This window comes from Cricetulus griseus, chromosome 3 (genome assembly GCF_003668045.3).
Source record: "Cricetulus griseus strain 17A/GY chromosome 3, alternate assembly CriGri-PICRH-1.0, whole genome shotgun sequence".
NCBI classification, from domain to species: domain Eukaryota; kingdom Metazoa; phylum Chordata; class Mammalia; order Rodentia; family Cricetidae; genus Cricetulus; species Cricetulus griseus.
Window position 1 is genome coordinate 159599777 of NC_048596.1, and position 25589 is coordinate 159625365.

The following is a 25589-nucleotide window of genomic DNA, read 5'->3' on the forward strand; positions in this document are numbered from 1 at the left end:
TTCCTCAGCAATCTGTAGGTTCCCGAATTTGCTCTTTCCAACCCCTGAACCATCATTGCTGTTTGAATTCAGACATGGAAGCATCTTGTTTTCCAGTCTTGGCTTGGGTCTGGGTATATCAGGGTACAGAAGTGTGACCTCCAGAAGGAGGGTGAGACAGGAAAGGAAGGAGCTGGGGCAGAGACAGGTAATCTTCCAAAGGGTGCCTAGACTGTCTCCTAAAGAAAAGGAGAGGTTCTCTTTTGTTTGGGGATCTACACACACACACACACACACACACACACACACACACACACACACACACACTCGCGTGAGGAAAGGCTGTTTTCTTTACAAGGATGGCCTGCTTACAGGAAGGCAGCAGATTCTGCTGGCCACAGCAAGACACAAGGACCTTCTGCTTACCTTCAAGGTTATAGCCCCCAGCCAAGAGAAGGACAGTTGACAATTGTTCTCCTTTCGAGATCCATGAGTAAGGGCCTGTTGCTGTTCTGAGAGGCTTCCTGCACACACTCCACACACTCCGTGGCCCTGCCACTTCTCTGATCAGTTTACCACTCCAGGGACCTTTGACCCTTTCCTTCCTCAGTTCCTCAGGGACTGACTCTCACACTTTCTCTAACTTCTGTGGATTTTCTCCTAGCCATGGAACTGTTGCTCCCCAACCCAGACTTCAACTGGATTATCTCACCACACTAGTCATGAAAAGGAACAAGGCAGGATTTGCTATAGAGCAATATTGGCTGTTTTCTTTTTAATATTTAAAGCATAATCAGAATAGCAACAACATCCCCACCACCTTCTAGACTGCCAAATACAAACTCACTTGCAGCTTTTATGACCTCATCTTGACTTTAGAAAGTGAAATTGCTTCCTCAAGGTGGAGAAGGTAATGTTCATTTAGTACCTTATGTCACTAGGCGCTAAGCTAGCATCCTTGGCTGGTTGGACCAAAGACAACCTGTCTTTATTCACAGGATGTAAATTATTGAGCACCACCCTAAGAGGCCTGTCTGTGATGGCACCTGCCTCCTGCACTGCTCTCTCTAACTGTGCTGTGAACTCACTCCACTGGAGTTGCCCATTTAGGGTATGGGGTCCCAGGTGCTGGATGGTACTTCCCATTGTCAGGGGGTGGATCATTGGGGTGGATTTGTTTTGGCACACTCCAGAAAGGCCGCAGAGCACAGGGTTTCAGCTGGTGAGGAAAGGGCATGAGTGAGCTGTGACCTTTTTCCTTTGCCCACTTAGGGTTGAGCCTGCAGAGAGGGTGGCTATGGGGACTATGAGCACTGGTCACTCAGCAAAATCTGTTGATGTCCTACCTTTGCTCTTCCTCTCATTTCCTGTCTTCCTACTGCTTTCCAGGAGGCCTAAGGCAGCTGTTCTGAACCCTTTCTGGAGAGTCCTCCTGGAGGTGGGGCTGTCCTGAGGAAGTGCCTAGATAGGGACCTGGAGAAGGGACTTAGCGCTGTCACCTCCTATGTCTGTCTGTGGTTCCTGAAGGCCCCATGCCTTCTGTTTTGTCATATCTTTTCTCTCCATCCAGGCTTCTTGGTTTATGCTTTTTGCACCTTGCATTTTAGTCTGATTTGAGGGACAGGTAAGAAAGCTAACACAGGGTGAGTAGCCAGGGTAGGAGGGGAGGAGGCATTGCACTGAGTGGGTGGTGGTGGTTAGGGGAAGTAGTGCCAGTCTTTGAGCCTCTGTCACTTCTCCCAGGGGCTGGCTGTTGTGTTTGTAGCTGCGTGTGGTGCTTGCCAGAGGAGTGCTGTGACAGGAGGCTATTTTAATAAACTTGCAGTTTCACGAGCCGAGCTGCATTGCGTTGGCATCTCTCGTCACCACTAATGGAGTGTGCGTGGCTGGGTGTGGGCCGAGAGAGGCTGTGAGCTTACTGGGGGCTGAGGGGAAGGCGAGGAGGTGCAGGGTTCAGTCCCCTTGTTTGGGAATGCTCCTGAGTCCTTCAGGCAGCCCAGTCTGAGGGACCAAGAGGTGGCTATCTCAGCCAGCGTTCTGGGCCCTGACAGTGCTGTGCTGGCACGGACACTTTCTGAGCTCTTTCTCCTATTCATAGTTCTGTAGGCTGGTGCAGAGTGGAGGAGAAAATGTCCACTCGCCCCACCGTGCTCCATTAAAAAAAAAAATCTAAAAAAAAAAAAAAATCTAGAACCAGAGAGTGTGCTGGCCTGAGAGAAAGACTGAAAGCGGAGCACAGAGAGAAGGCGCAGCTGCTTCCCCAAGGCCTTCTGGGGCTCCCCGCCCAGCCGCCAGCCCGCCAGGAGTCAGGCCTTTATTTATTTATTTTCTGGCTTAAAAAAAAAAAAAGTCCGAGTCTTCCTCAATCCTAGTGTTCCCACCCCCCAAGTTTGCTGGGTGGCTGCTGCCAAACAAACCCAAGTGGGCGCCTGGGATGAAAAATTCATAACTGCTGGACTTTGCTTTTGCGTGTTCATTAGACATGAACTTGTCGATTGGGCAAATTGTTTTTGGTCTCCAACTGCCGGGGGGCTCTCCCCACCCTCTCAGCTAGCCCAGCTCCCTCCTCCCCTTGGACTCAGTCATTGGCTGCGTGAGGATGCCTCTTTGCCAAATAGGTGGATCCCCCCACTCTCTCTCTCTTTCTCTCTCGCTCTCAATCTCTCCCTCGCTCGCTCGCTCATTCTCTCTCTCTCTCTCTCTCTCTCTCTCTCTCTCTCTCTCTCTCTCTCTCTCTCTCTCTCTCCCTCTCTCCTTCTCTCCTTTCCTCTGGCTGTCTCCCTCCCCCTCTTTTACTGACTTGGCACACGCAAATGGATGGGGATTGAGCATGAACGGGGAGGGGTAGTTTGAGAGAAAAAAAGGATCCACAACCCCCCCCCCTAGCGGTGCTGGTGCACACACACCCTCTCCCGCGCGCGCACATTCACATGCGCACCATCGCACACCCCATCCCATCCCTGTCTTCCTGAGATCCTCGCTCTCTCCCTCCCCCTCTTCCTTCCCTCCCTCGCTGGCTCCCTCTCTCCCTTTTGCTGCGTCTGCCAGCAACGGTCTGCAGCCGGTCAGAACTCGTCCTCTTCCCCGAGAATCTGCGAGCTCCCCCTCTTCCTCTGGTCGGGTGGAGGGAGCAGCTCGAAGTTTACACCCTTGTGCCGCTGCCAAAGCCGAAAGCCTTTTCTTCAGCTGCTGCTTTTTCCCTCCTGGTTTTTGTTTTTGTTTTTCCGGGAGTGGGGGGTGGGGTAGGGTACCGTTGTTGTGGGTGAACGTGGGGTGGTGATGGTAGGAGGTTGGTTTTGATCTTTAATTTTGCATATATTTTTTGCTCTTTTATTTTAAACTGCAAGAGGATGCACCGGGGGAGAAATTGAAACAATTTGTTGGCTTTTGTTTACCTGGTGTGTGTAAGAAGCCACCTCGCTCCCTCTGCTCGCCATCCCTGACCTTTCTTTTTACTCCTTAAAAAAATTAATTTCCCTCTCTGTGCAATGGAGCATGGGGGGTGGAGGGGGAAGGGTTTGAGAATCCACCCAAGCCCGGCCCCTATTCCCCAGAACACCAATAATAACCCCTTTTAAAACATTTACCTTCCTCCCCTGCTCCTCCTCCTCCCCTCGTCCCACCACCCCTAACTCATAACTCTGTTGAGTCCAGAATCTCAGAATCAGGCGTTGGCTTTGCCGGGTGCTTCAGATCAATGGTAATTATTTGATTTTTTCCAGCTTTATTTTTGTAAAAAGAAATCAATTATTATTTAAACTTCAAACAAGCAAACAAGCAAAAACCAAAAAAAAAAAAAAAAACCAAAACAAAACAAAAGGAAAAATAACTGAGAACCCAGCCCTCTGTCACCTGATTGAGGGTGAAGGGTTTGTGGGAGATTGGGGAAGGGGCCGCAAGACGACCCATGTAGCTTTTAACCCTAATGTGGCTGAGAATACCACCTTATTTGGGCTAACAAGAAGTGTTTTGTTCATTATTACTGTGATTAACATTAGTGTCGGTGCCGATAACAAAGCTGAAACCACATATTTAGGATTTAGGTCTGATTTAAAAATGCTGGGATGGATGTTCCAACTGGATCTGGAGAAAAGAAAATGCAAACAGCCTGGTGAGAGAGGACCTGAAGCTGCTTCCTCCATCTCAGATGGCATTTTCTGTCTTCTGGGGGGGGGGGGCAGCCAAACATTGGCCAGTCGGGACAGGAGGACAGAAGGCAGCAAGGCAGTTCTTGCTTGCCCTTCCGTCTGCACCCTCAGGCAGCGGGACACTGTGCTGGGACCAGCTGACCCTAGTTCACAGCTGCCGTAGAACATGGAGATGTCATGGGTGCGACAGAAACCGGGGGGGGGCAGCAAGCCGTGGTGTGTGTATTTGTGTGCACGTGTGTGTGTGTGTGTGTGTGTGTGAGAGAGAGAGAGAGAGAGAGAGAGAGAGAGAGAGAGAGAGAGAGAGAGAGAGAGAGAGAGACTAGGTGTGTGAACAGGCTCCCCGTGCCTCTGTTTGGTTGCTGAAGCTGAGATGGGAGCAAGTGGCTGGCGAAGCTGGTGGTGGCTTCAAACCACACTTCAGTAGAACAATCTTAAGAGAAAATTGCTGGGGGGAGGGAGAAGGAGGAGAAGGCGGTTTTCCTAGTGCCCCCTTCTAACGCTGCGTTTCTCCTTCTCTCTTTCCCCCTCATCCCGTCTTCCCCTCCTCCCGTCCTCCCTCGCCCCGCATGCTCCCGGCTTGCCGCCTGCAGGATGAGTTCCACCCGTTCATCGAGGCGCTGCTGCCTCACGTCCGAGCCTTCTCCTACACCTGGTTCAACCTGCAGGCGCGGAAGCGCAAGTACTTCAAGAAGCACGAGAAGCGGATGTCAAAGGATGAGGAGCGCGCGGTGAAGGACGAGCTGCTGGGCGAGAAGCCTGAGATCAAGCAGAAGTGGGCATCCCGGCTGTTGGCCAAGCTGCGCAAAGACATCCGGCCTGAGTTCCGAGAGGACTTTGTGCTGACCATCACCGGCAAGAAGCCCCCCTGCTGCGTGCTCTCCAACCCGGACCAGAAGGGCAAGATCCGGCGGATTGACTGCCTGCGCCAGGCTGACAAGGTGTGGCGGCTGGACCTGGTCATGGTGATTTTGTTTAAGGGGATCCCCTTGGAAAGTACTGATGGGGAGCGGCTCTACAAGTCGCCCCAGTGCTCGAACCCCGGCCTGTGCGTCCAGCCACATCACATTGGAGTCACAATCAAAGAACTGGACCTTTATCTGGCTTACTTTGTCCACACTCCGGGTAGGTTGTTTTCAACACCCCCTCCCAATTTTATTTCACTTACTGGCATTTGTTCTGTTTATTGTTCCTCCTTTTTCTGACAGTATTGCCTAACTGGTAGCTCATCCTATACGGCCCCTGTTTCACATGTGCTGCCCTCTCACTTCTCCATCCTTTCTGTCTGCCCCTACCCCTTCTCTTCTCTTACTATGACACCCAATGTGGGCATCTCCGTCTTTAGTAAAGATGCTGTCAGTTTTAGGACAGGCCAAGATGCCTCATAATCTCCCATGAGGGTAAGAGTTTGACACAAACGACGACAACGTCAACACTAACCACTGCTGATACAGAAAATAAGACAGAAGTGCTAAGGGCTGGAGAGAAGGTGCAGCCTCCTGTAGCTTTGCTTCATCCCAGGAAATCTGAGTTTGGTAGAATCGGGGTGGGGGTGGGGGTGGGGGTTGCAGCAATCCAGGAGAAAGGGACATGTGGAATCTGGCATATGGGACTGAATGACCTGGGAAGAGGAGAGCCAGCAGTGGGGTGATTCTGAGGTAGGAGCTGCTGTGGCTGGTGTTTGTTTTGTAGAGAGAGAATACAGTAAGATTCCTTACGTTCCCTGTTCCAGGACTGAGACAACCCGTGGTTGCTCCAGTGGTTCTGTGCCCCTCTGGAGCAGAGGGGCTTTGTGGGGAGCAGGCCTGCCAGGAAACAGCTTGCTGTAAAAGAAGTCTTAAACAAAACCCGCAAGAACCTTTGCCCTTTTGTGCCCTGAGTGTTTCCCTAGTCACCTTTGCTCTTCTATGCCCTGTGTCTGGCCTGGGCTAGTTTAGTGCTCTGACCTTGCCTGCCCCCCCCATCCCCATTTTTCTTTTTCTTTTCATAATTTCTTTCCACTTTTGTTTTCTTACAAATTGAAACAGAGATGGCTGGTTAATTTTTAGCCTCCACTCAGCTACGCCCAATTTACCGCCGCCTTTGAAACCTAAACGGGCCGGTACTCTGTGATTAAGCAAGGCAGAAGTGTGTTTACATTGTGCCCAACCAACTTGTAATGAGAGGCTACCAAACCTTTGTGTGTGTGTGTATGTGTGTGTGTTTCATCTCCAGTATTTCAGCATTTCCCCCCTCATTTCTCTCCTTCCTCTTCTTTGTGGGAATGTGAGAGAATGTGGCTTTACTTAAGCTCAGGAAAACTGAAAACCTGTCTTTCCTGAGACAGTGCCTCTGTGTCTTCCTTTGTATTCATTCATAAAAAACGAAAGGCAGTTCTTGCCACTGTGGTCACCCCCTTGCCTGTTGGGAAAGTTGGGAGGAAGTGGTATGAGTGGATCTAGGCACACAGCTGGAAGATACTTCCAGGAGGCCGTCTTTCTTACAGAGAACAGTGTTGAGTATATGTTGGAGTGAAGAGAAGTGAATTCAAGTCTCTCTGCTTGCTCATTCCCTGTCCATCTGGTCGGAGGCAGTGGGCACTGCCATGGACCCTCCTACTCTAGGCTTGCACATGGCCTTAAGTGACCCCTCACTTAGAAAGGCCAGTTTCATGTCCTTCCCTCGCTCCCTGCAGCTTGGATTTTCTCTTATCTTTTTTTCGAGGGGAGGGAAGACAGTTAAGGAGAAAAAGTTATCCCAAATTCTCTGTCTGTACAGCAAGCCAGGTTATGAAGGGTGAGATCCTGTCAGTGTTGTGGGTGCTGGGGGCTGCTTGGAGCAGGAGACTACCACCATATCTATCCTATAGCTCCTTCACTTGGGGAGTCTGAGCCTTCTACTCCTAGAGCTTGGAACCCAAGAATATCTTAGGGAAAATCAACATCCATCTTCCTCCTAGACTGCCTCATCTTCTCCTCTTCCTCTCTTTTCCTGATGTTTAGACTCTGATAGTTGTATTGTTTCCCTGGCCTTTTTTTAAATTATTATTTTAAGCCATTAGTTATTTGACAGGTACTTACTATGTAACTCTGACTGGCCTAGAACTTGGTATACATCAGGCTGGCCTTGAATTCATTACAGATCTGCCTGCCTTTGCATCTGAGTGCTGGAATTAAAGACAGGACCAACCAGCCCTAGGCCACATTCTTGACTTCTGCCAGTGTAGGGCTGAGATGAGATGGTGTGCATAAGGAAGGAAACCATTTCCCAGCCAGCCTCCTGGCTTCTGCACTGCTCTGGCAGGTGGAAGGGGAAAGGGGAAGGAACAGGGCTTCCTATCCCCAGCTAATGAGATCATTCGCCCAGGAATATGGGTGAATTCATAGTACACTGCATGTTGCCAAGGCTACTTCTGGCCAGGCTCAGGCCGAGTCTCCTTAGCAGATACCAGATACATAACTGAGAACATATTCTTTGCAATTCAGGCACAGACTTTAGACTGTAACTATGAATGTTCAGGATTTCTTGCTGAAATGGCTAGAATTTCAGGGTATCTTTCTGAAGGAAGTCCAGGGCCACTCATAGGGCCTCATTGCTTGTTTCTTCCTAAACCATTGTGGTGTGATTTGGAATGTCCTGTGACTGACATTGATTCTGTGACATTACCTTCTCCACTGCCTCCCCTCCCAACATGTCCAATGAGCCACAGTATAAGAAACCAGGCCTGGGGTTGGGAGCTGGAGAGATGGTCCAGTGGTTAAGAATACTTGTTGTTGTTCTTCCAGAGGACCTGGGTTCTGTTCCTAGCACCCACAACACATCACAACCACCCATAACTCCAGCTCCAGAGAATCCAAACCCCCTCTTCTGACCTCTGCAGGCACAGACATGTAGGCAATACACTCATACACATAAAAATAAACAAATCTTTAAAAATAAAAACTGGGTGGGGCTGAGCTGGTGGTGCCAGTTTTTATGACCGAGCTTGAGACAGCAGGAGGTGTGAGGGCATGACTTTGCATCTAGGTTACATCTGTCACCCAAGCCCTCACAGGCTCTTGTGCCCAGAAGATTCAAGAGATGACATAGTGAGAAGGAACAGAGAGTATGCCTAGGTGACTTCTAGAATTTGGTTCTGAAAGGCTGCCACAAAGCCACCCAACTGCTCTGAAGGAGTGTCAGCGTGTGTCTGTCAGCATTCAGTGGAGGACACTGAGGCAGGGCTGAAGCACAAAGCCCTGTCATGGAGAGGAGGATGTCCAGAAAGGTTGTCCCAGGGCAGATGATGTGGCAGGGACAGCAGGAGTGGGGGTAGGAGCACTCTGTGGTGTGGAGAGGTACAGCCAAGTAGGACTAGCAGCCTTGCCTGCTGTCTCCAATCCCACAAGTGCTCTGAAAGTGAGAAGAGGCATGGATAAACCCTCAAACCTTGGTTTCAGTCTAGCAAAGAAAACGATTCAGAACTGTAAAAATTCTTTACCTGTTGGTAGACACCCCCACCTCCTGCACCCATCACAGGACCCACGGTCTTTGACTTAGGCTAGGCTTGAATCATGCATGTCCCCATTGCCCACCGGCACTGGGCGTCATAGCCCATCCTTGTAAACATTCTGTGTACATCTCTTAGAGAGGTAAGGCAAATGCTACTATCACAGCTGAGATTTCAAAACACATTTTTTTTTTGAGACAGGGTCTCACTATGTATCTCTGATTGTCCTGGAGCTCATTATAGAGACAAGCCTGGCCTTGAACTCACAGAGATCCATCTGCTTCTGCCTCCCTAGAGCTGGGATTAAAGGTGTGTGCTCTACTGCATGCAGCTCAGTTGTCTTTTGTACCATGAGATATCTAGCTGATACCCCATTTCCATAATTATCAACTTGTTTTTGTTTACAGTTCATCCAAACCAGAACCCAAATGAGACAGTTCATACACCACCATGGTTGATCCAACTCTATCTAGTGGTGGTCATTGCCATGTCATCACTGTCCTCCTCCTCCTGACCTTCACGACTCTCCTGTCAGTTTTTGAGGAACTGGGCTGTTCGTTCCTCCTGTGTGGTTTCCCATGGGACCTCTACAGGCTTCTCACTGTGGTTCAGTGTGCCATCAGACCCTGGGGCAGGCAGGCTCAGCCTTATTTGTCATAGGAGATTAGCTAGTAACTCAGGCTTTGCCTAAAGAACTTCAAGCATGAGATGTTCTTCTGGTTGACTCCACTCCTTCCAGGAGTTGGGCTTAGCAGTTCACACTGGCTGTGAAGCCTGAGCAAAAGGACCTACCCTGTCCTTCACTGGTGGTGACTATTGCCTGTTCCTGTCTTCCTAATGCCAGTGAAGACCCCTAAACCTTTTCTGGGCTCCCAACCCTTCTGGTGAGTCTGGTATATGTGGGAAAGACTGCCAGAGTATAACTCCCTTTCAGGGGCCACCCTGAACATGGATGGTGTGTCACCCACTTGTCTATGTCTTTGAGGCAGCGCCATCTGGTATCAGGGTTGGCAGAGACCACGGGGTCTAGTAACACAATTAGTGACATTAGCAAGATCTTTGGGTTATTTTGTGATGCACTGTCAGTCCCCTTGAGACTTTCCTATAAGCAGTGCCACCATTGTTTAGGTGATTCTAAGTCTTATTATTTCCTCTGGCTCAAGGTATATGCTCACAGGATAGAACCAACTTATACATCATAGGCTTATACATGAATGGCAGTTGCCACAGTGTCTACTATTAAGATTTACTGAGCCTAGCATGGCTCCCTGTCTCCTTCACTGTTGTCCTGGGACTGTCTAGGTGGAAGCAGGTTGTTCTGTACTGTGGTAGTTCCCATCTGAATAAAGCCTCTGAACTCACCTTCCTCCCTCTTTTCAAAGTGTCTTCCCTAGTGTCTTCAAACCTGCCAGAGCTCTAGTGCACTTGCCACCTTCAGAGGGGTCCAGCTACATAATAGGAAGGTTCCAGAACAAAACAGCAGTGCATGGCTCCTGCCCACAGTTATTAGCAACTGTAACATTGTAAAAGCAGAAGAGGCATTGAACCAAGTGCAGGGCCTGCTGCACTGTGCACTTGTGAAGCAGCGCGTGTGCTCTGGATTGTCGTTTACTGTGTGAGCCTTGGGGGTCCTGGCTGTGGACACATTACTCTGACTCCTACTCAGGTGTGGGCTTATTTACTGAGCTCCTTGACCCCTTGCTCCTGTCCTCTTTGTCCACAGGGCTGCCTGCTCAGCCAGGCAGGAAGCCCACTCCTTGCGGTTCACAGGGGTCTTGATAGTGTTCACTAGGCTGGCCAGGCTGGAGCTATAACACAAGGGAAAAAATGAAAAGTCCTTGTCTGAGCTGATGCTACAGAGGTCGGATTTTTGAGGAGCCAAGATGGCTTAGATGGTCCAGTTAGGGGCAAGGTGACCAGCTGTAGTCTTTCATCAGCCCAGAACTAGTGTTCTGCAATAGGCATGCTGGGGGCTATCCACCAGAAGGACTTCCCAAAGAGTTGTTTTACTTTTTGGCACTGCCAGCAAGGGTGGAAGGATGTCCTTCATGAAGTGCATCCTTAGCCTATGGCAAGTAAGGCCCTGGTCTTGGGACTCCCAAATCTCTGAGGAAATCCTTCTTGTGCCTAGCAGGAAAAGGCCTGGTGATGGCTTCTAGAAAACTCCAACCAGAATGCCCAGTAGGCACGAACCTAGAGTAATTAATTCTTGCTGGAAGGAGGCAAGGCCCTCAGGGCTTCCTTGGGCCTTGGGCAGCTCAGTTCACAGTGGGCTATAAAGAGGAGTCAGGGCCTTTTTTGCAGAGATGGGTTGCAGACAGGCAGTGAGACCCATGTTCCAGTATCCTGTGGTAGCAATTGTCCCCACTTTTTTCCTTGAGAAGGTGGCTGCCTCCCCAGCCCTTTCTGTTCCCCTCCCCAAGGAGCTGCCACGCTTAGGTTATTTTATCCTTCACTGTCCGATTCAGACGTCTTTTCAAAGGCTCCAGCCGTGTCAGTGCAGGGCTCACACAAAAGGCCTCTTTGATTTCTTGTTTGTTTTCATTTGCCAGCAGAGGGGGAGGGGGCAGGAGAGAAAGAGCTTCTGGGTTTTGAAATTTTTATTTGGGTTGTTTCATTCTCAGAACTGGCTCTCTGGAATTCCTGTCTGAGTTGGGGGCTTGGTGGCTGGGCAGAGGGTACCCAAAGCCATGGGAGAGTGCCTAGGGTCCACGGTGTTCATGTTACAGGACAAGGCTGATAGGCTATGCTTGGGGTTGAGGCCCAAGGGTGGAAAGGCTCCTGTTGAAGCCTGTGTCTTGAGTAGTGAAAGGTCTCAAGCCTGACATGCCCCTGTTCATTGTGTCCCCAGAGGACTTGAGTGGTTGTAAATCTTGACTTTGCCATTTTCCCTTTTTTTGCTCCCAGACTCCACTACTTGCTTCTTGGTTCCTTGGACAGAGAGTGGGAATCCTCTAAGACAGGAGCTTCTCACTTAGGGATTTTGGTGTCTCCAGATTCATGCCAGAGAATGGAGTGAGGGATGTGAGTCTACTGGGTGACTGGTCACCTTCCTGGGAATGGCATGTAGAGGCCAGGCATGCACATGTATAAGGCTTCGGGGAGAATGGTACTGCTGAGGCAGAAAGGAAAGGAAATGGAGGATCATCTTGGTCCACAGATGCAGACAAGGGACACTCAGGCCAGCCCTTGCCAAGTGCACGTCTGAAACCCACGTGAGTGTACCCAGCACATCAGGGAGAACAGTATTGCATACTGTCAGGGCCCTGAAAGGGAGTGGTGGAGACTTAGGCTTGGGCAGGTGGTCACAGTCATCGGCAACAGGGACATGTGCCCACTGGGTAAGGGGGGGACATGCTGCGCAGGGCCTGCGTGGCAGACGGGAGGAGGAGGCTGGGGGGCTGAGAGATAGATAAATATAGCTGATGGCATTTCTGATGATAGGTTTTTCTTGGCACTGAGGGCACCGTGGAAAACAGCACGACAAACGCCCGGCCCTATAGGCCGCCATCGCCATTTTAAGCATGTTTGAGCCGAAGGGCTGTTGGCATTAGGACAGGGTCCCAGAAGGTGGAGGGGCTGCGGTGCGGTAATTTGGCTGGGTCAGGCTTTCCCCTCCCCTCTTCAAGGGTGCCCGGGTCCCTTACTTTATCTCTGTAGATACTCACACCTGGCTTCTCTGATGATTTAAAAAATACGTATGTTTGAAGGTTGCCCTTTGTACACCTGTTTCCCAGGTGCCCACCCTCACCAGATGCCATTGCCAGGCAGTAGGAAATATTCGGTCCTTTTCCCATTTTTGATGTCTTAGTGATGACGCAGCATGCCACTGCCACCCTCAGGGTTAGGCCTCCATTTGTTGGTATTTGGGGATACCCAGTAACTTAAGGGTACTTGTCTACCAGGTCTCCCAGAAACTTTTGTCCTCTATGATGGAGGAAGGGGATTGTCCCCCTCCTTTAATTCCAGTTTCCCACTGAAGATCCAGAATGGCATCAACACAGGGCTAAGGAAAGATTCTCCCAGTAACCTGCTTTAAATCCAAGGGATGCTCCTGGCTGGGTGTGTGTGTGCTGCTCTGGTAACATGGAGAGAGGCCAGACCTATACTCAGGGACCAGGATGGATGACCTCCTTGCTCCACACAGGGAGGGGTTAGTGCATTCTGTCAGCTGACTGAGCCAGCCTTTTCACCCTGCTTTTGGGGGCTGACTTCCTCCTTTCAAAGGCTGACTGATACAGGCAGGCAGGTGTTGTTTTATCCACTCTGTAGAGGAGGGAACTGGAAGAGATGTCAAAGGACTCAGGTCATACTATGAATTTCTGGCAGAAGAGGTTCCAGGTCACCTTGGCCAGAGGGCCTCTAAGCTCCTTAAACTTAACCAAGATTACTGGCCTTGGTGGGGTCTCAGAGGAGAAAACCTCATGAGTCCCTGTGAGAGTCAGTCCCATCCCGATAATACCTGCTGCAGCCTGGAAGGGGCCAGAGCCCCGCTGGTAGCTCAGCTCAAGGGCTCCCCCAGCTGCTAAGCAGGAGGGGAAGAAACAGCTGACCCTGTTCTCAACCTTGCCCACATCTCATCTTCTCTCTCTCTCTCTCTCTCTCTCTCTCTCTCTCCCTCTCTCCCTCTCTCCCTCTCTCCCTCTCTTCCTCCCTCTCTCCCTCCCTTCCTCCCTTTCTCCCTCCCTTCCTCCATTCTTCCCTCCCTCCCTCCTCCTCTCTTCAGGAAAAGCTCCCTGCTTCTGAGATCTACATAGATAGGAGACAGGAGCTAGGGCTGGGGCTTCTGCACCAGCCAGCACAGCTCTTATCACACCTCCTTGGGACTCAGGGGAGATAGGTTGCTGGGCCTGGACTGGGAAGTGTGCAGGGGATCCAGGTACAGGGCCAGGCAAGCAGGATTTGGGATCCATAGTCCTTGCCCTGCCACACCCTTTCCCTGGGAGTCTACTTGGGGTCATAGTTTGAAATAAAAAAATAAATGTAATTATCCTAATTAACCAGAAGATTGCTGGAAGTTTTATAATAGTCAACAATTCGTTAGCTTTTATGATCCTTTTCAGTGGTTCTCAGCCTATGGGTCACAACCCATTTGGGGTCAAGTATCAGATATTTACATTGCAATTCATAACAGTAGCACAATTACAGTTATGAAGTAGCAATGAAAATAATTTTATGGTTGAGGTCAACTCTCGGAACTGTATTAAAGGGCCCCGGCGTTAGGAAGGTCGAGAGCCACTGCTTTACATGAATGCACCAGTCCTCACTTTTTTTTTCTTATTCTGTTTTTGTGGTGCTGGGGCTGAAACCTAGGACTTTGCCCATGGTATGTGCTTTGCCACTGGCCCATTCCTTACCCTTTACTGCTTTCTGGACATTTGAAAAGTCTGGCACTGTATATATAAAATCTCTCCTAATATACCAAGGGCTAGGCTACATGAGAGGCTGGCACCTGGCTCAAAATCCCCCTCTGCTTTTGTGGCTAAGACAGGGCCTGACGTCTCACCATTTGTATCTTCTCCCCTACCACCGGCTTCCCAGACATGCCAGTTAACATTCTAGCTAGACCATCCTGTGCCATGGGAACGACCCTGAACGCCATCAGGGACCTAGCAGCATCTCTGGCCTTGGACTCCACCCCCACCAGCTGCTTGTTATACCTCCCCTCATCCAGGTGTGACAACCAATTGTGTCCAGATGTTTTCTAGTGTTTTCTGAGGACAGGCTCACCCTTAGCCGAGAGCCTCTGTCCTGGAAGAAACTGGTTTCAGCTAGAACACCACCTGTACCTACCTCTTGCCTCCTTTACCCTTGCTCCATGGAGACTGAACCTCTGAACCCTGACTTTTCTCCTGTGCTCTCCCCAGATGCCCGAGCAGCAGGACCCTCAGGTTGAAGTGGGGCACAGGATCCGCCTGTGTTCTGTTCTAATGAGAATTGCTTAGGGTGCCATCTTGATTTCTTGTGTTTAGTTTCTCTGTGCTGCGCTGCTGATCTGGTGAGTTCCAGGACTGTGTTGTGAGCCAGTGACCCTTCCAGACTGTCCGTGGTCCTGCAGTGTGGAGTTCAAACCAGAATTGTCATGGCAGGGTCTTGTTGAAGTGAGCATTTGATTTTCTATATTACAGAGAAAAATACTCTGAAAATTTAGACAATGGAGAAGCAGAGAGGATTGCTTTCTCAGTCCACCACCCCATGCCTGGAGGTTCACTTCACAGATCTTAGTGTGTGTGTGTGTGTGTGTGTGTGTGTGTGTGTGTTTAACATCAATTCATATATCAAGTAACCTTTAAATGTAGAGATATCTGTTTTAAGAACAGATGGTATATTTGGGATATTGAATTGGCTTTATCAGTGCCACTGTGACCTTAACTCTTCCCACTTCTCTGTTCCTGTGCCCCCTTGTCAGAGCCAGTGTTCCTGACCCTTCCCCTCCGTTCCCCCAGGTGACAGTTTCATCTTGTCCTTCCTGGGAGAAAGGTGACCAGCAGATCATACATGGGTATCTAAGTGGCCCACATCCTGCTCTGTGTTTGTGGGGAGGGTATTCCTAAGCCAGTGTAGCCCCGATTACCATGTAAGTCAGGAAAGCAACCTCCCGTATTTGGGCTCTTCCACCTGCCTGAAGGACCTGAGGAAGGAGAGGAAGGGGCCTGACTGAACCCAGACAGTCACATCTGACTTTGTAAGCCTTTCTTAGAGGGTGAGGGCACTCTAGTGTGTTATGTGATGCCATGAGTGTACTAAACACTAGTGTGGGGTAGATCTCCCACCAACTGGTCTGGCTTCTTTGAGGCTTCCTGCCTTAAAAGGGTTGAAAGCCACGGAGATGTCAGTCACCTCTAGAGTTTACTCCATTATATTGTTGTTTCAAGCTTAAAGGAGGGGAGAGAAAGGCATTCTCAGGGCAGAAGTAAGGATGGCAGCATCAGACACCAAGACTTAGGGAGAAGCCAGGTCTGTTGGTCTAGGGAAGAAGGCCCTTGTTGAGAGACTGAGGGACAGACAGTATGCTGATACCTGAAGACTCTCCTAGACTGGGTGGAGCCTCATGAAGAGATCAGGAGATTCCCCAGAGGCAACTTGCAGGAGGCCGGCTGGCCCAGTGCAGCCCTTGGGGAGTGTGTCCTTATTATGCCTGCAGATTATATCCCCATTAGTGCATAATTATTATATAATGGGCATTATTGCATAATGGCGGTTATATAACAGGTGGCCCAGAATACAGACAGGGGGTATAATAAGTGTGTATCCTTTGGCTATAAATAGCCACCAGCCCCACACTGAATATGTGGTCACACCAGAGCCATATTATAAATACCCGCTCTGGGCTATAAATTTCTGAGCAGTGACGTCAGTGGCCATGGTACCTAGTTAGGGGGTGGTAGGAGGGACCTGATCCCCACTAGCCACATGACATCATTGTTTCCTTAGTAACAAGACCGCTCCCCAGGGGACCAAGTGAGGAGAGGCCTTTAAAGGGAGGCAGCAGATGGGTAGACTGCTTAGGTGGGGGTGATGCTGAGCCTGTGACTGACCAGGGTAGGGTTCCCAGGGTGGGTGTTCCACCCATCTGCTGATGGGGCAGCAGGCAGGTCGGCCTTAGGGGCTCCTTCTGTGCAGGCAGCACGCAGGTTGGCTTTAGTCTCATTTCAGAGAGAAAAGAGGAGCCGAGTGGCTTCTTCTATCTCTAGGTCTCTCCATGGTTTGGGGGACACTTGCTGAAGGGGAGTTGATTGTGGACAGACCCAAGCTTCGTGTTGTTTTCCTAGCTGAGGTTTTAGGTCAGCATCGAAAGAAACATGCAACCTTTTGACCCAGGCCTGAGAGCATTGTTGCAGTGATGGGGAGACGGCAGCAGTGGAGAGGAGACAGGACAGTGTCCTGATCCCAGGAGAAGCTGTGAGGTGGAGAACAGGAGTGGGAGACATGGTTCCTTATAGAATGACAATGAACCAGTCCTGTGTTCCTGCATTAAGGAGGTTCCTGTTGTCAGCTAGGCTGGTAGTGAAGTTAGTTTGGGGCCTTGTGCAGGGAAATTTGTTCCCTTTGCTAGGAGTTCCCTGATTGTAGTACTGCCCTCAGGAAACCCCTCATTCCCTGGGGACCCTGTGCTTGAGCACCAGTGGTTATTTTGCTGTTTAGAGACATCGGGGAATCATTGTAGATCCTTTCCTTTCTTTTCTTTTTCCTTTTTCTTTTTCTTTTCCTTTCCTTTCTTTTTTTCTTTTTTTTTTTTTTTTGAGGCAGGGTCTCACTATGTATCCCTGGATGTCCTAGAACTTGCTATGTAGATCAGGCTGGCCTTGAACTGACAGAGATTTGCCTGCTTCTGCCTCTGCCTCTGCTGCCTCTCTCTGCCTCTGCTTCTGCTCTGCCTCTGCCTCTGCCTCTGCCTCTGCCTTTGCCTCTGCCTCTGCCTCTGCCTCTGCCTCTGCCTCTGCCTCCCACGTGCTGGGATTAAAGACGTGCACCAGCACTCCAGGCTAGTGCTACTTTTAAAATATTACTGTTATCTTGTATGAATGTGATGTGCATATGTATATGTTTGCCCCTGCGAGTGTGGAGGTCAGGTTCTGGGGTCAACACAGACCATCAGGCTTCTGCAGCAACTGCTCACTCACCTCACCAGCCATGCACATGCTTCTGTTTGCCCCACACTGGGTAAAATCTAGTGCACAGGACAGTCCCTCCAGAACAAAGAATCAGTGGTCACATGCATCACCAGTTTGGAGACTGAACAACACTGCCTTGGCGATGGAGGAGGGGCTTTGGCAGGCCTTACTGTAGGCTCTCTTCAGGATGTCCCTTGTCTCTGCTGGTGACAGAGCTACTCAAGTTGCCTGTGAATTTCTTTAAGTTGTTCCCAGTGCTTTGATTACATGTGGGGGGTGGCACAAGCCCCACCCCCAGTACACAAATCCCAGAGTAAGGAGGACTCATTTTTATGAAAGCCAGTGTCCTAGACCCTTGACTGGGACAGCGCCTCAGAGAGGCTTCACCTGATGGGACAGATGAACTGACAGGATAGGGGACTGACAGTCCTACTGTGGCATGTGAGGGTTACAGAAACCTGTGTAACGTCTAAGCTGTGTGATGTCATTTGTATGTGAAGTGCAACCACAGATGCCCTGCAAACACTTTCTTCTTCACCTGTCTGGTGTCTGTCACTCACTACCTGGCTTCAGTCTACTTGGCGCCCTCTGCCTATGACCACATGCATAGCATAGCCAAGTGGATTGTGGTTTCCACTGGCCTGAAAACTGGAACCCACCAATAATGGCCAGCATGGTGGTGGCACATTGGTCTAGTCCTCAGAGTGGGGAATCTGCTTGGTGGCAAGCCGAATCTTGTGTGTGAGACCTGACTTTTGCGTTTGGATCTGGGATTGGAGAAACAGGGTGCAGGGTCTAGTGATGGGGGCTGCCTGCAAGGCAAAGCGAGCTCTGTGGGGAGCTGTGCTTGGCTACAAACACAAAAGCCCATGCTCCTTGGGGCAGTAATCCTCGGTATTGCCAGCCAGAGAGATAGGGGCAAGCAAGCTGCCCCTCCCTGAGGACGGGCCTCATTCCTTTCACTTATTTGTGGTATCGTGGCTTATAAAGTAGGCCTCGCACACAGAGCTCTGGGCATAGTTTCAAATACATGAATTTCTTTTAAACACCACACACACATTTGTTGCTGTCTCTGCTTGCATGTGTTCATGCACACTCGGTCTGTTCAAGCCATGCGCTGCCCAGAAGTGTTTGTAGCCATGTGGGACAGTAACTGAGAGTGATGGTACCAAAGCCACCAGCTAATATTAGATTTTATAACTCGGAGATTCATTAATATAATTACTCACATGCCAGCCTGACTTGGCAAGGACTCTTGAATTATGTTCCTCTCCAACAAAGTGCTCTGGCTGCAGGGATGCCCTGGTGAGTCTGAGCCTGTTTGTGTGTCGGCAGAAGACATGCCTCCCTAGTTACACTTTCCCTGGGAGAGGCCAGGTACTTCATGGTGGCCAGGCCTGATTTTTTGTGTCTTGCCAGGAGACAGGCCCCCTCTGGAGTGGCTGTGGCAGATGCAGGCAGTCCAATGGGAGAGATTCAACTCTGAAAGTTGGACTGGGGTGTGAGAGGGTTATTTTCCTCCTAAGTGACCCTTTGCACACTGTGGCATGGACTTCTCTTGCTAGCCTTCCATCTTGAAGCTGGAACTATTTTTTTAATAATTTTTGCCTTCCTGTGTAATTTTTAACAGCTCACAAGCCCATTTTGAACACTGATTCACTTTCCTTGAGACAATACAAAGGCCTTCAAGTGGCATAAAAATCAGGAGGGAGGCTGAGGGACAAGGGGAGTAAAAGTAGAGAGAGCAGCAGGCACTACAAGAGAGGATCCTGTCAGCGCTTCAGAAACACTAAAAGCAGCCTGCAGTGGATTGAAAAGCTGTGTGTTCATGGGCTGAGAGGAAAATGGCCCTCTTGTGGCCCCTCTACCTGATCATCTTGTTGCAGGTGCCACTGCTCAGTGTGTATTCTGGTCTCAGATCAACTGGCTCCACCCTCACCCACGCCACCCCATCACTGCATGGTTATTTTTGCAGGTAGAGGCTTCTAGGCGTAGATAAGACATAGTCTCCAGTCTCTGTCTTCCCTAGTCAGCCCCAGGACCTCCACTGGTGGCCTCACTCCCTTGCCAGATCTGCACACCATTCTAGCCTGGTCCCACACTAGCCTGGTACCCTGTGGTTTGGATTAACAAGGAATAGTCCTGAGCCCAGTAGAATGTGTGTCTTCTGTTCAGTGACTCCTCCTGGCCTCCTGACCCTTCAGAGAAGCACTGTCCTTCAGTCTCCTCCTGCAGCAGGCTGGGGAACCTGCCTTCCTGCTCTTTCCCCTAGGAACCGTTCTAAGCCAGGGCTTCTCTGGCCAAAGACAACTGCTGTCCTGTAGCTGGGACACATGCTTCCAGATCTGGAGGCTGGATTTGGTTATTAACGATGAATTATGGAAGGAATGTGAGCAGCTCCAGAGGGAGGTTTGTTCTTCAACTTGGTATACATACACACAGTCACTTCTCCAGGCCAGCCCTGCAGTTGGCCATGCTGCCACTGCCGCCCTCACTTGCCCAGACCTAACATTCCACATTTCCGCTTTAAGAGTCTCCAGGGGCACTTCTTCCTTTTTTGCCTGGTCCCGAACTGCCTTCCTCGGCCCCTCGTGCCCATCCTTGACTTCAGAAACCTGTTTTTCTTTGCAATGCACTCCCTTGTTTGGTGGAAAGGCACAGGGACCTCAGGCTGCTATAGCATGACTGTAATTTAAAGGCTTTTCTCTCCAGTTGCTTTGTTTTCTGAGAGAGTTTCTCTGTGTAGTCCTGGCTTCCTGGGACTCTGTAGACCAGCCTGGCCTCTAACTCACAGAGACCCACCTCCACCTCCTGAGTGCTGGGATTAAGGGTGTGTGTCACCCCCAACCCTTCTAACCTACTCCTACCCCAACCCCCAGGCCTCTCCAGTTGTGTTTTGTCATTTGGGATGGAGTTTCTTAGAGAACAGAAAAAAGTTCAGTAAGCTAAACCTGCCTCAGGCAAATTTGGCTAACTTTGCAGGGCCAAGGATTTGCCTATGTTCTGTGATTCCTAGAGAGTGCCACATGCTTATGGCTTCTCATTTGCTTACCCACTCCATCCATCCATCCACCCATCCACCCATCCATCCATCCATCCATCCATCCATCCATCCATCCATCCATCCCTTCACCCATCCATTCATCCATCCATCCATCCATCCACCCACCCATCTATCCATCCACCAACCCATCCACCAACCCATCCATCCATCCATCCATCCATCCATCTAACCCATCCATCCATCCACCCACCCATTCACCCATCCATCCATCCATCCATCCACCCATCCATCCACCCACCCACCCATCCATCCATCCATCCATCTACCCACCCATCTATCCATCCACCAACCCATCCATCCATCCATCCATCATCTTTCTATTTCTTTCTTCTTTTTTTTTTCAAGACAGGGTTTCTCTGTGTAGCTTTGGAGCCTGTCCTAGCACTCGCTCTGGAGACCAGGCTGGCCTCAAACTCACAGAGATCCACCTGCTTCTGCCTCCCTAGTGCTGGGATTAAAGGCATGCACCACCCATGCCCGGCTTGCCAGGCTGACTTTGAACTTGTGGCGATTCCCTTGCCTCAGTCTCTGTAGTGCTGGGACTGTAGACAGTATCTGTTTTAAAAAGTTATTTATTTATTTATTTATTTATTTATTTTTAAGCCAGGCAGTGATGGCTTGGCGCATGCCTTTAATCCCAGCCCTAGGGAGGCAGAGGCAGATAGATCTCTGAGTTCAAGGCCAGCCTGGTCTACAGAGAGAGCTCCAGGACAGCCAGGACTACATAGTGAGACATTTTCTCAAGCAAACAAACAAAAAATGAAAGAAAAAAATATTTACCTACTTAAAATATATGTAAAATAAACATTGTTTAGAAGAGAAAGGAGAATCGTTACAAGTTTCCAATTTAACTGCTAATCTTTGATTACATTTTCTAGAGCTATTCATACATATTTTAAATTTTTATTTAAAATTAGATGATGCTTTCATTTGGAGTGTTTTGTTTGTTTTTATTTTGTTTTGTCTAGAGTCAGGGTCTCACGATGTTGCTTCATCCTTGCAAAGCTCCAGGGATTCACCTAACGAGAGAGGTGAGGGGATGAAGCAAAGACACACACACAAACACACAGAGACGTGGACACACGAATACACATACATAAAAGCCCGGACTGGGTAGGCTGTGCTCTCTGATGGAAAAACCACAGCTCTCTATCCCAAGCCCAGTGTGTTTTTTATTTATGTGTTTTGTTAGTTTGTTTATTTTGTGGTTTTTTTGAGACAGGTTTTCCCTGTGTAACACGCTGGCTATCTTGGAACTTGCTCTGTAGATCAGGCTGGCCTCAAACTCAGAGATCTGCCTCTGCCTTCTGGGTGCTGGGATTAAAGGCGTGTGCCACCATGCCAGGCTATATTCAGTTGAACTAAGAGTCAGATTTATTGCATACAGCTGAATGGGAGGCAGGTTTAGCTAACTCTGTAAGAGCAGGCTCTATAGGGAGAAGTCATCAGGCTATCAATATTTGGAAGAGAAAGCTGTGGTGGCCATTTTAGCCACACTGTCAACATTCTCACTCAGACCCAAGAAAGGCCATGAAATCTCTTTTATCCTCACTTGGGGAAGGCTTTGACACTCCCACCGGGGCTGACTCATTGGAGTCCTTGTCAGGGTCATGCTCACAACATCACGCTTTCACTAGATACTTCATTCACTCTGAGCTTCCTCTGCTCACACACTGTAGTCCCGGCTGTCCTTGAACTACCGGAGACCTGTGCCTCCGCCTCCCAAGTGCTGGATTAAAGGTGCTGGGGCGCCATTGTGCGTCTGCATCACTATTGGGATGCTTTGCATCTTTCCTTATTAGTTGTGTTGCCCTTGATTTTCACCATTTCTGATGGCATCTGTTCTCTTTTTCTTTTGAGATGTAAGTGTCATAGGTACTCATTGTTTTAAAAAATGAGGAGCTGAAGAGATGACTTAGCAGTCAAGAGCACTGGTTGCCTTTCCAGAGGGCCTTGGTTCAATTCCCAGCACCTACATGGTTGCTCACAACTGTCTGTAGCTCCAGTCTAAGGGTTCTGGCATCCCTTTGAAGCACTCTTGTGGCTCACAGACATATATGCAGGCAAAACATCCATACACATTAATAAAAATTAGATAAATTTTACTATAAAACTAAATTAAATAATATTCACTATAAGGTTAAGGATGACCCCTGATCCTCTACCTCTCAAGAATAGAGATTATGAATGTGTGCTATTATGTTCAGCTTGCTTATTTTATAAAGAATTAATATAATTAAAACAAAATTTTAAAAAATTCAGCTTATATGGTAGAATACATGTATAATCCCAGCACTTGGGAGGCTGTGGCAGGAAGATTTTGAGTTCAAGACTAGCCTGGTATATATACTAAAAAGAAAAGGTAAAACACATGCTTTTTAGGACTGGTGATGTGGTTCAGTTAATAGATTATTTGTCTGAGTCCCTGGGCTCTATCCCCAGCACCACATAAAAACCAGGCATAGTGTACTCACAAGGAGGAGGCCGGACCAAGGTCATGAGGACATGACAAGCTCTAGACCAGCCTGAACTACATAAGATCCTGTCTCAAATATGAACAAACAAATAAACAAGGGGCTGATAAGATGGCTCGGTGGGTAAGAGTGCCTGCTGTGTAAACTGAGTTCAGTCCCCAGATCCATGGTGAAAGGACCCAGCTCTAAAGGAGGAACTTCTAAAAGTTGTCTCATGTACACACACTATCTGTATCATACATAAAAATTTAAAAATTGTGTCAGGTATATTTTTTAAAGTATGCTTTTTATACAGCATCATGAAATTTCATGATGTACAAATTGATGTAACCTCAACCCTTTGCAGATTCAACCAGGATCTCCTCGAGGTGACAGCTACTTACTAATCTCAGGTGGCGGTGCTTCCTAGGGGCTGAGTTTCCAGTTGAGCTCTGTAGACTCTTCTGAAGATTTTTCTCCCACTTCGGTGCTTACTGTGATGCCTGTATTCTGACACTAAAGCCATTAGAGCCAAGTTAATCATTACACTCTGACTGACCCCTGCTTACATGGCTTTGAACCCTAGAAGGATGCTGCTATCCTCATCTGTGCTTGGGCGTCATCTCAGCTCGCTCTCACAGTGTGTGCACCCCTGTTATTCTCTACTTCAGCTCCCACCTCTGCTAATGGGCACGCTCCATCGCCCTCTGTAACTCCATCAGCCCATCCGCTCACATTCTCCAGCTGTGCTTTCACGGGAATCTGTGGTACCTTCTTCTAGGCCTCTGTAGTGGCATTCCTCTTTGGACAGTCCTAGAAGAGGATGACCCTGGACGGTCCCGGCTTCTGATCCAGGGACTTCAAAGTGGCTGGTGGTGAGCAGCTGCTGGCCAGGGGCTCTCTCTAGTGTGCTCTTGATCTCCAGAGGAAGTAGGGCATCTCTGACCTAGCAAGTACAGCCCATGTGGCCCAGAGGTGGAGTTAGGAGGACAGAATCCTCAGCTCTGTACTTGAGATAGTTTTTGTTCTCTCTTCTCTCTCTCCTCTCTCTCTCTCTCTCTCTCTCTCTCTCTCTCTCTCTCTCTCTCTCCTTTCTCTCTTCCTACCCCCTCCCTCTCTCTTCTTGAGACAGGATTTTGCTTTTTATACATGGTTGGACTAGAACTCAGTATGTGGACCAGGCTGGCCTGAAACTTGTGATCATCCTCCTGCTCCTGCCTGCTGCTAGGGTCACAGGCATATGGTTCTTGCTATGATATCCTAGGCTGGCCCAAAATCTGCCTGAGTGGCAGGATTCTAAGCCTGTGACATCACACTCAACTTTACTCAGGGATCTGACTCCTCACAGACATCCTCACTCTTGCTCTGCACTCAGGACAACATTCCCCTGGGTACCACATTGTACTTCTTATTTGGCCACTGGAAGCTGAAATGTCTTGGGGTTCCTGTTGTTCCCTCCCCCATTCCTGTGTGATGTTCTGCTTGTCTCAGGCCCTGGAGGGTAGGAGGCCCAGGGGCCTGGCAGGAAGTTTGTGAAGTGCGGCACTGAAAGGGGCTAATTGCGTGGGACAGACGGAGGCAACAGATGCTGTCTTCCCTTCTGTCAGCCTGGCAGTGAAGCACCGTCCACCCCTCAGGTGCCTGTACCATGGTGGTCAGATAAGTGTGTTTCTGGAGCTTGGCCTGTTCTATCTGTAGGTGTTCATTACTAACTTGTGAGTGTCTGCTTGCATGTGTGTCAGGAGGTAGGTGTCTGTGTGCAGTGTGGATCAGAGCACGGTGTGGAGTGTGTGTGTGTGTGAAATCATACCCTGACACATTTCTCAGGTTTGGGGGTTTAGATTCTTATGAATCTGTGCTGACTTGGAAACCCAGAGAGAGTGTAGTGATCTTTGTCATTCCCAGTGAGCATGGACACAGCTGGTGTGTCCCCCGTTCAGCTCCCTGCCTGGTGCCCTAATGGCCGCAGTTTCTCAGTTGGGATGTGTGTTTGCTGAGAAGTGTCAGGCTCTTCACACCCGCTCAGCAGCTGAGCAGTTCCCTTTTGGGGCTCTTTGTGAACCTGCCTCACTATTAATCTACCTGTTAGTAAAAGAGATTACAATTGCTGTAATTACAGGGCGCTATGTCTCCAAGTCAGGAGTAGGGCTGAGTGAGTGGTGCAGGGTGGGGGTGGCAGAGCCAGCCCCACAGGAAGCAGCTATTAAAAGATTGTGTTTGGAGTGGTGCAGGGACAGCAGCCCTTCTGAGACGTGAGACCAGGGCTGGTCAGGCCTGGGACCGGGCGCCATGGCACCTGTGCATTGTAACTGAGGGCATACACAGCAGGTGAGGCTTCCAGATGGCAGACACCTCTAAGCAGCACAGGCTCCATGATGTAGCTGCCTCTGTGACTGGAGGGGCCTCTCGGGCATAGACACCACCACACTGAGGTATTCCTTGTGTATGAGGTGTGGTGGGGGATTCTGCTGGGGCCTCTAACAACCATTGCTGCTTACTTGAATGGGCACATGGAAGGAGCTGTTCTGTGTTCAGCCTGTCTCTAGGAGCGTTGGAGCCGCATGACTGAGGTGCTTCTGAGGGAAGGGGTGTGGGTCCTCTTTATAGCGTAGGCTTTTCAGGTGGCAGCTTTTTTGCCCCCAGGGGTGTTTGGCTGTGTCTAGAAACACTGTTCTGTGGGGGATGCTGCTGTTGCCCAACAGATGGAGGCCACGCTGTACAGGAGCAAGTTCCACAGCAGGCGTACCCTGGCCCTGGTGTCTGAAGTCTCAAAGTTGAGGAATCCTGAGCAAAGCAGAAAAGAGTGAGGGCAGGTCAAGCTGAAGGACACCCTAGGGCCTCCCTAGTGGAGGCTGGGGTGCT

At 49.6% G+C, this 25589-nt stretch overlaps 1 protein-coding gene across 6 annotated transcripts in view; it reads left to right on the top strand.

The window, feature by feature from the left end:
- Positions 1 to 2674: 2674 nt before the first annotated feature.
- Nfix (nuclear factor I X) overlaps positions 2675 to 25589 on the top strand; it is a 68947-nt gene continuing 46032 nt past the window's right edge. For 2 of the 6 annotated variants that reach the window (XM_027406233.2, XM_027406236.2), the window contains exon 1: positions 4682 to 5252. In XM_027406233.2, the coding sequence (XP_027262034.1) occupies positions 4697 to 5252 (556 nt within the window). In that variant the 5' untranslated portion in view covers positions 4682 to 4696. Of the gene's footprint in view, positions 3680 to 4015; positions 4091 to 4681; positions 5253 to 25589 lie in introns of those variants that run through there. The other 4 variants (XM_027406235.2, XM_027406237.2, XM_027406234.2 and 1 more) reach the window with 3 other exon arrangements.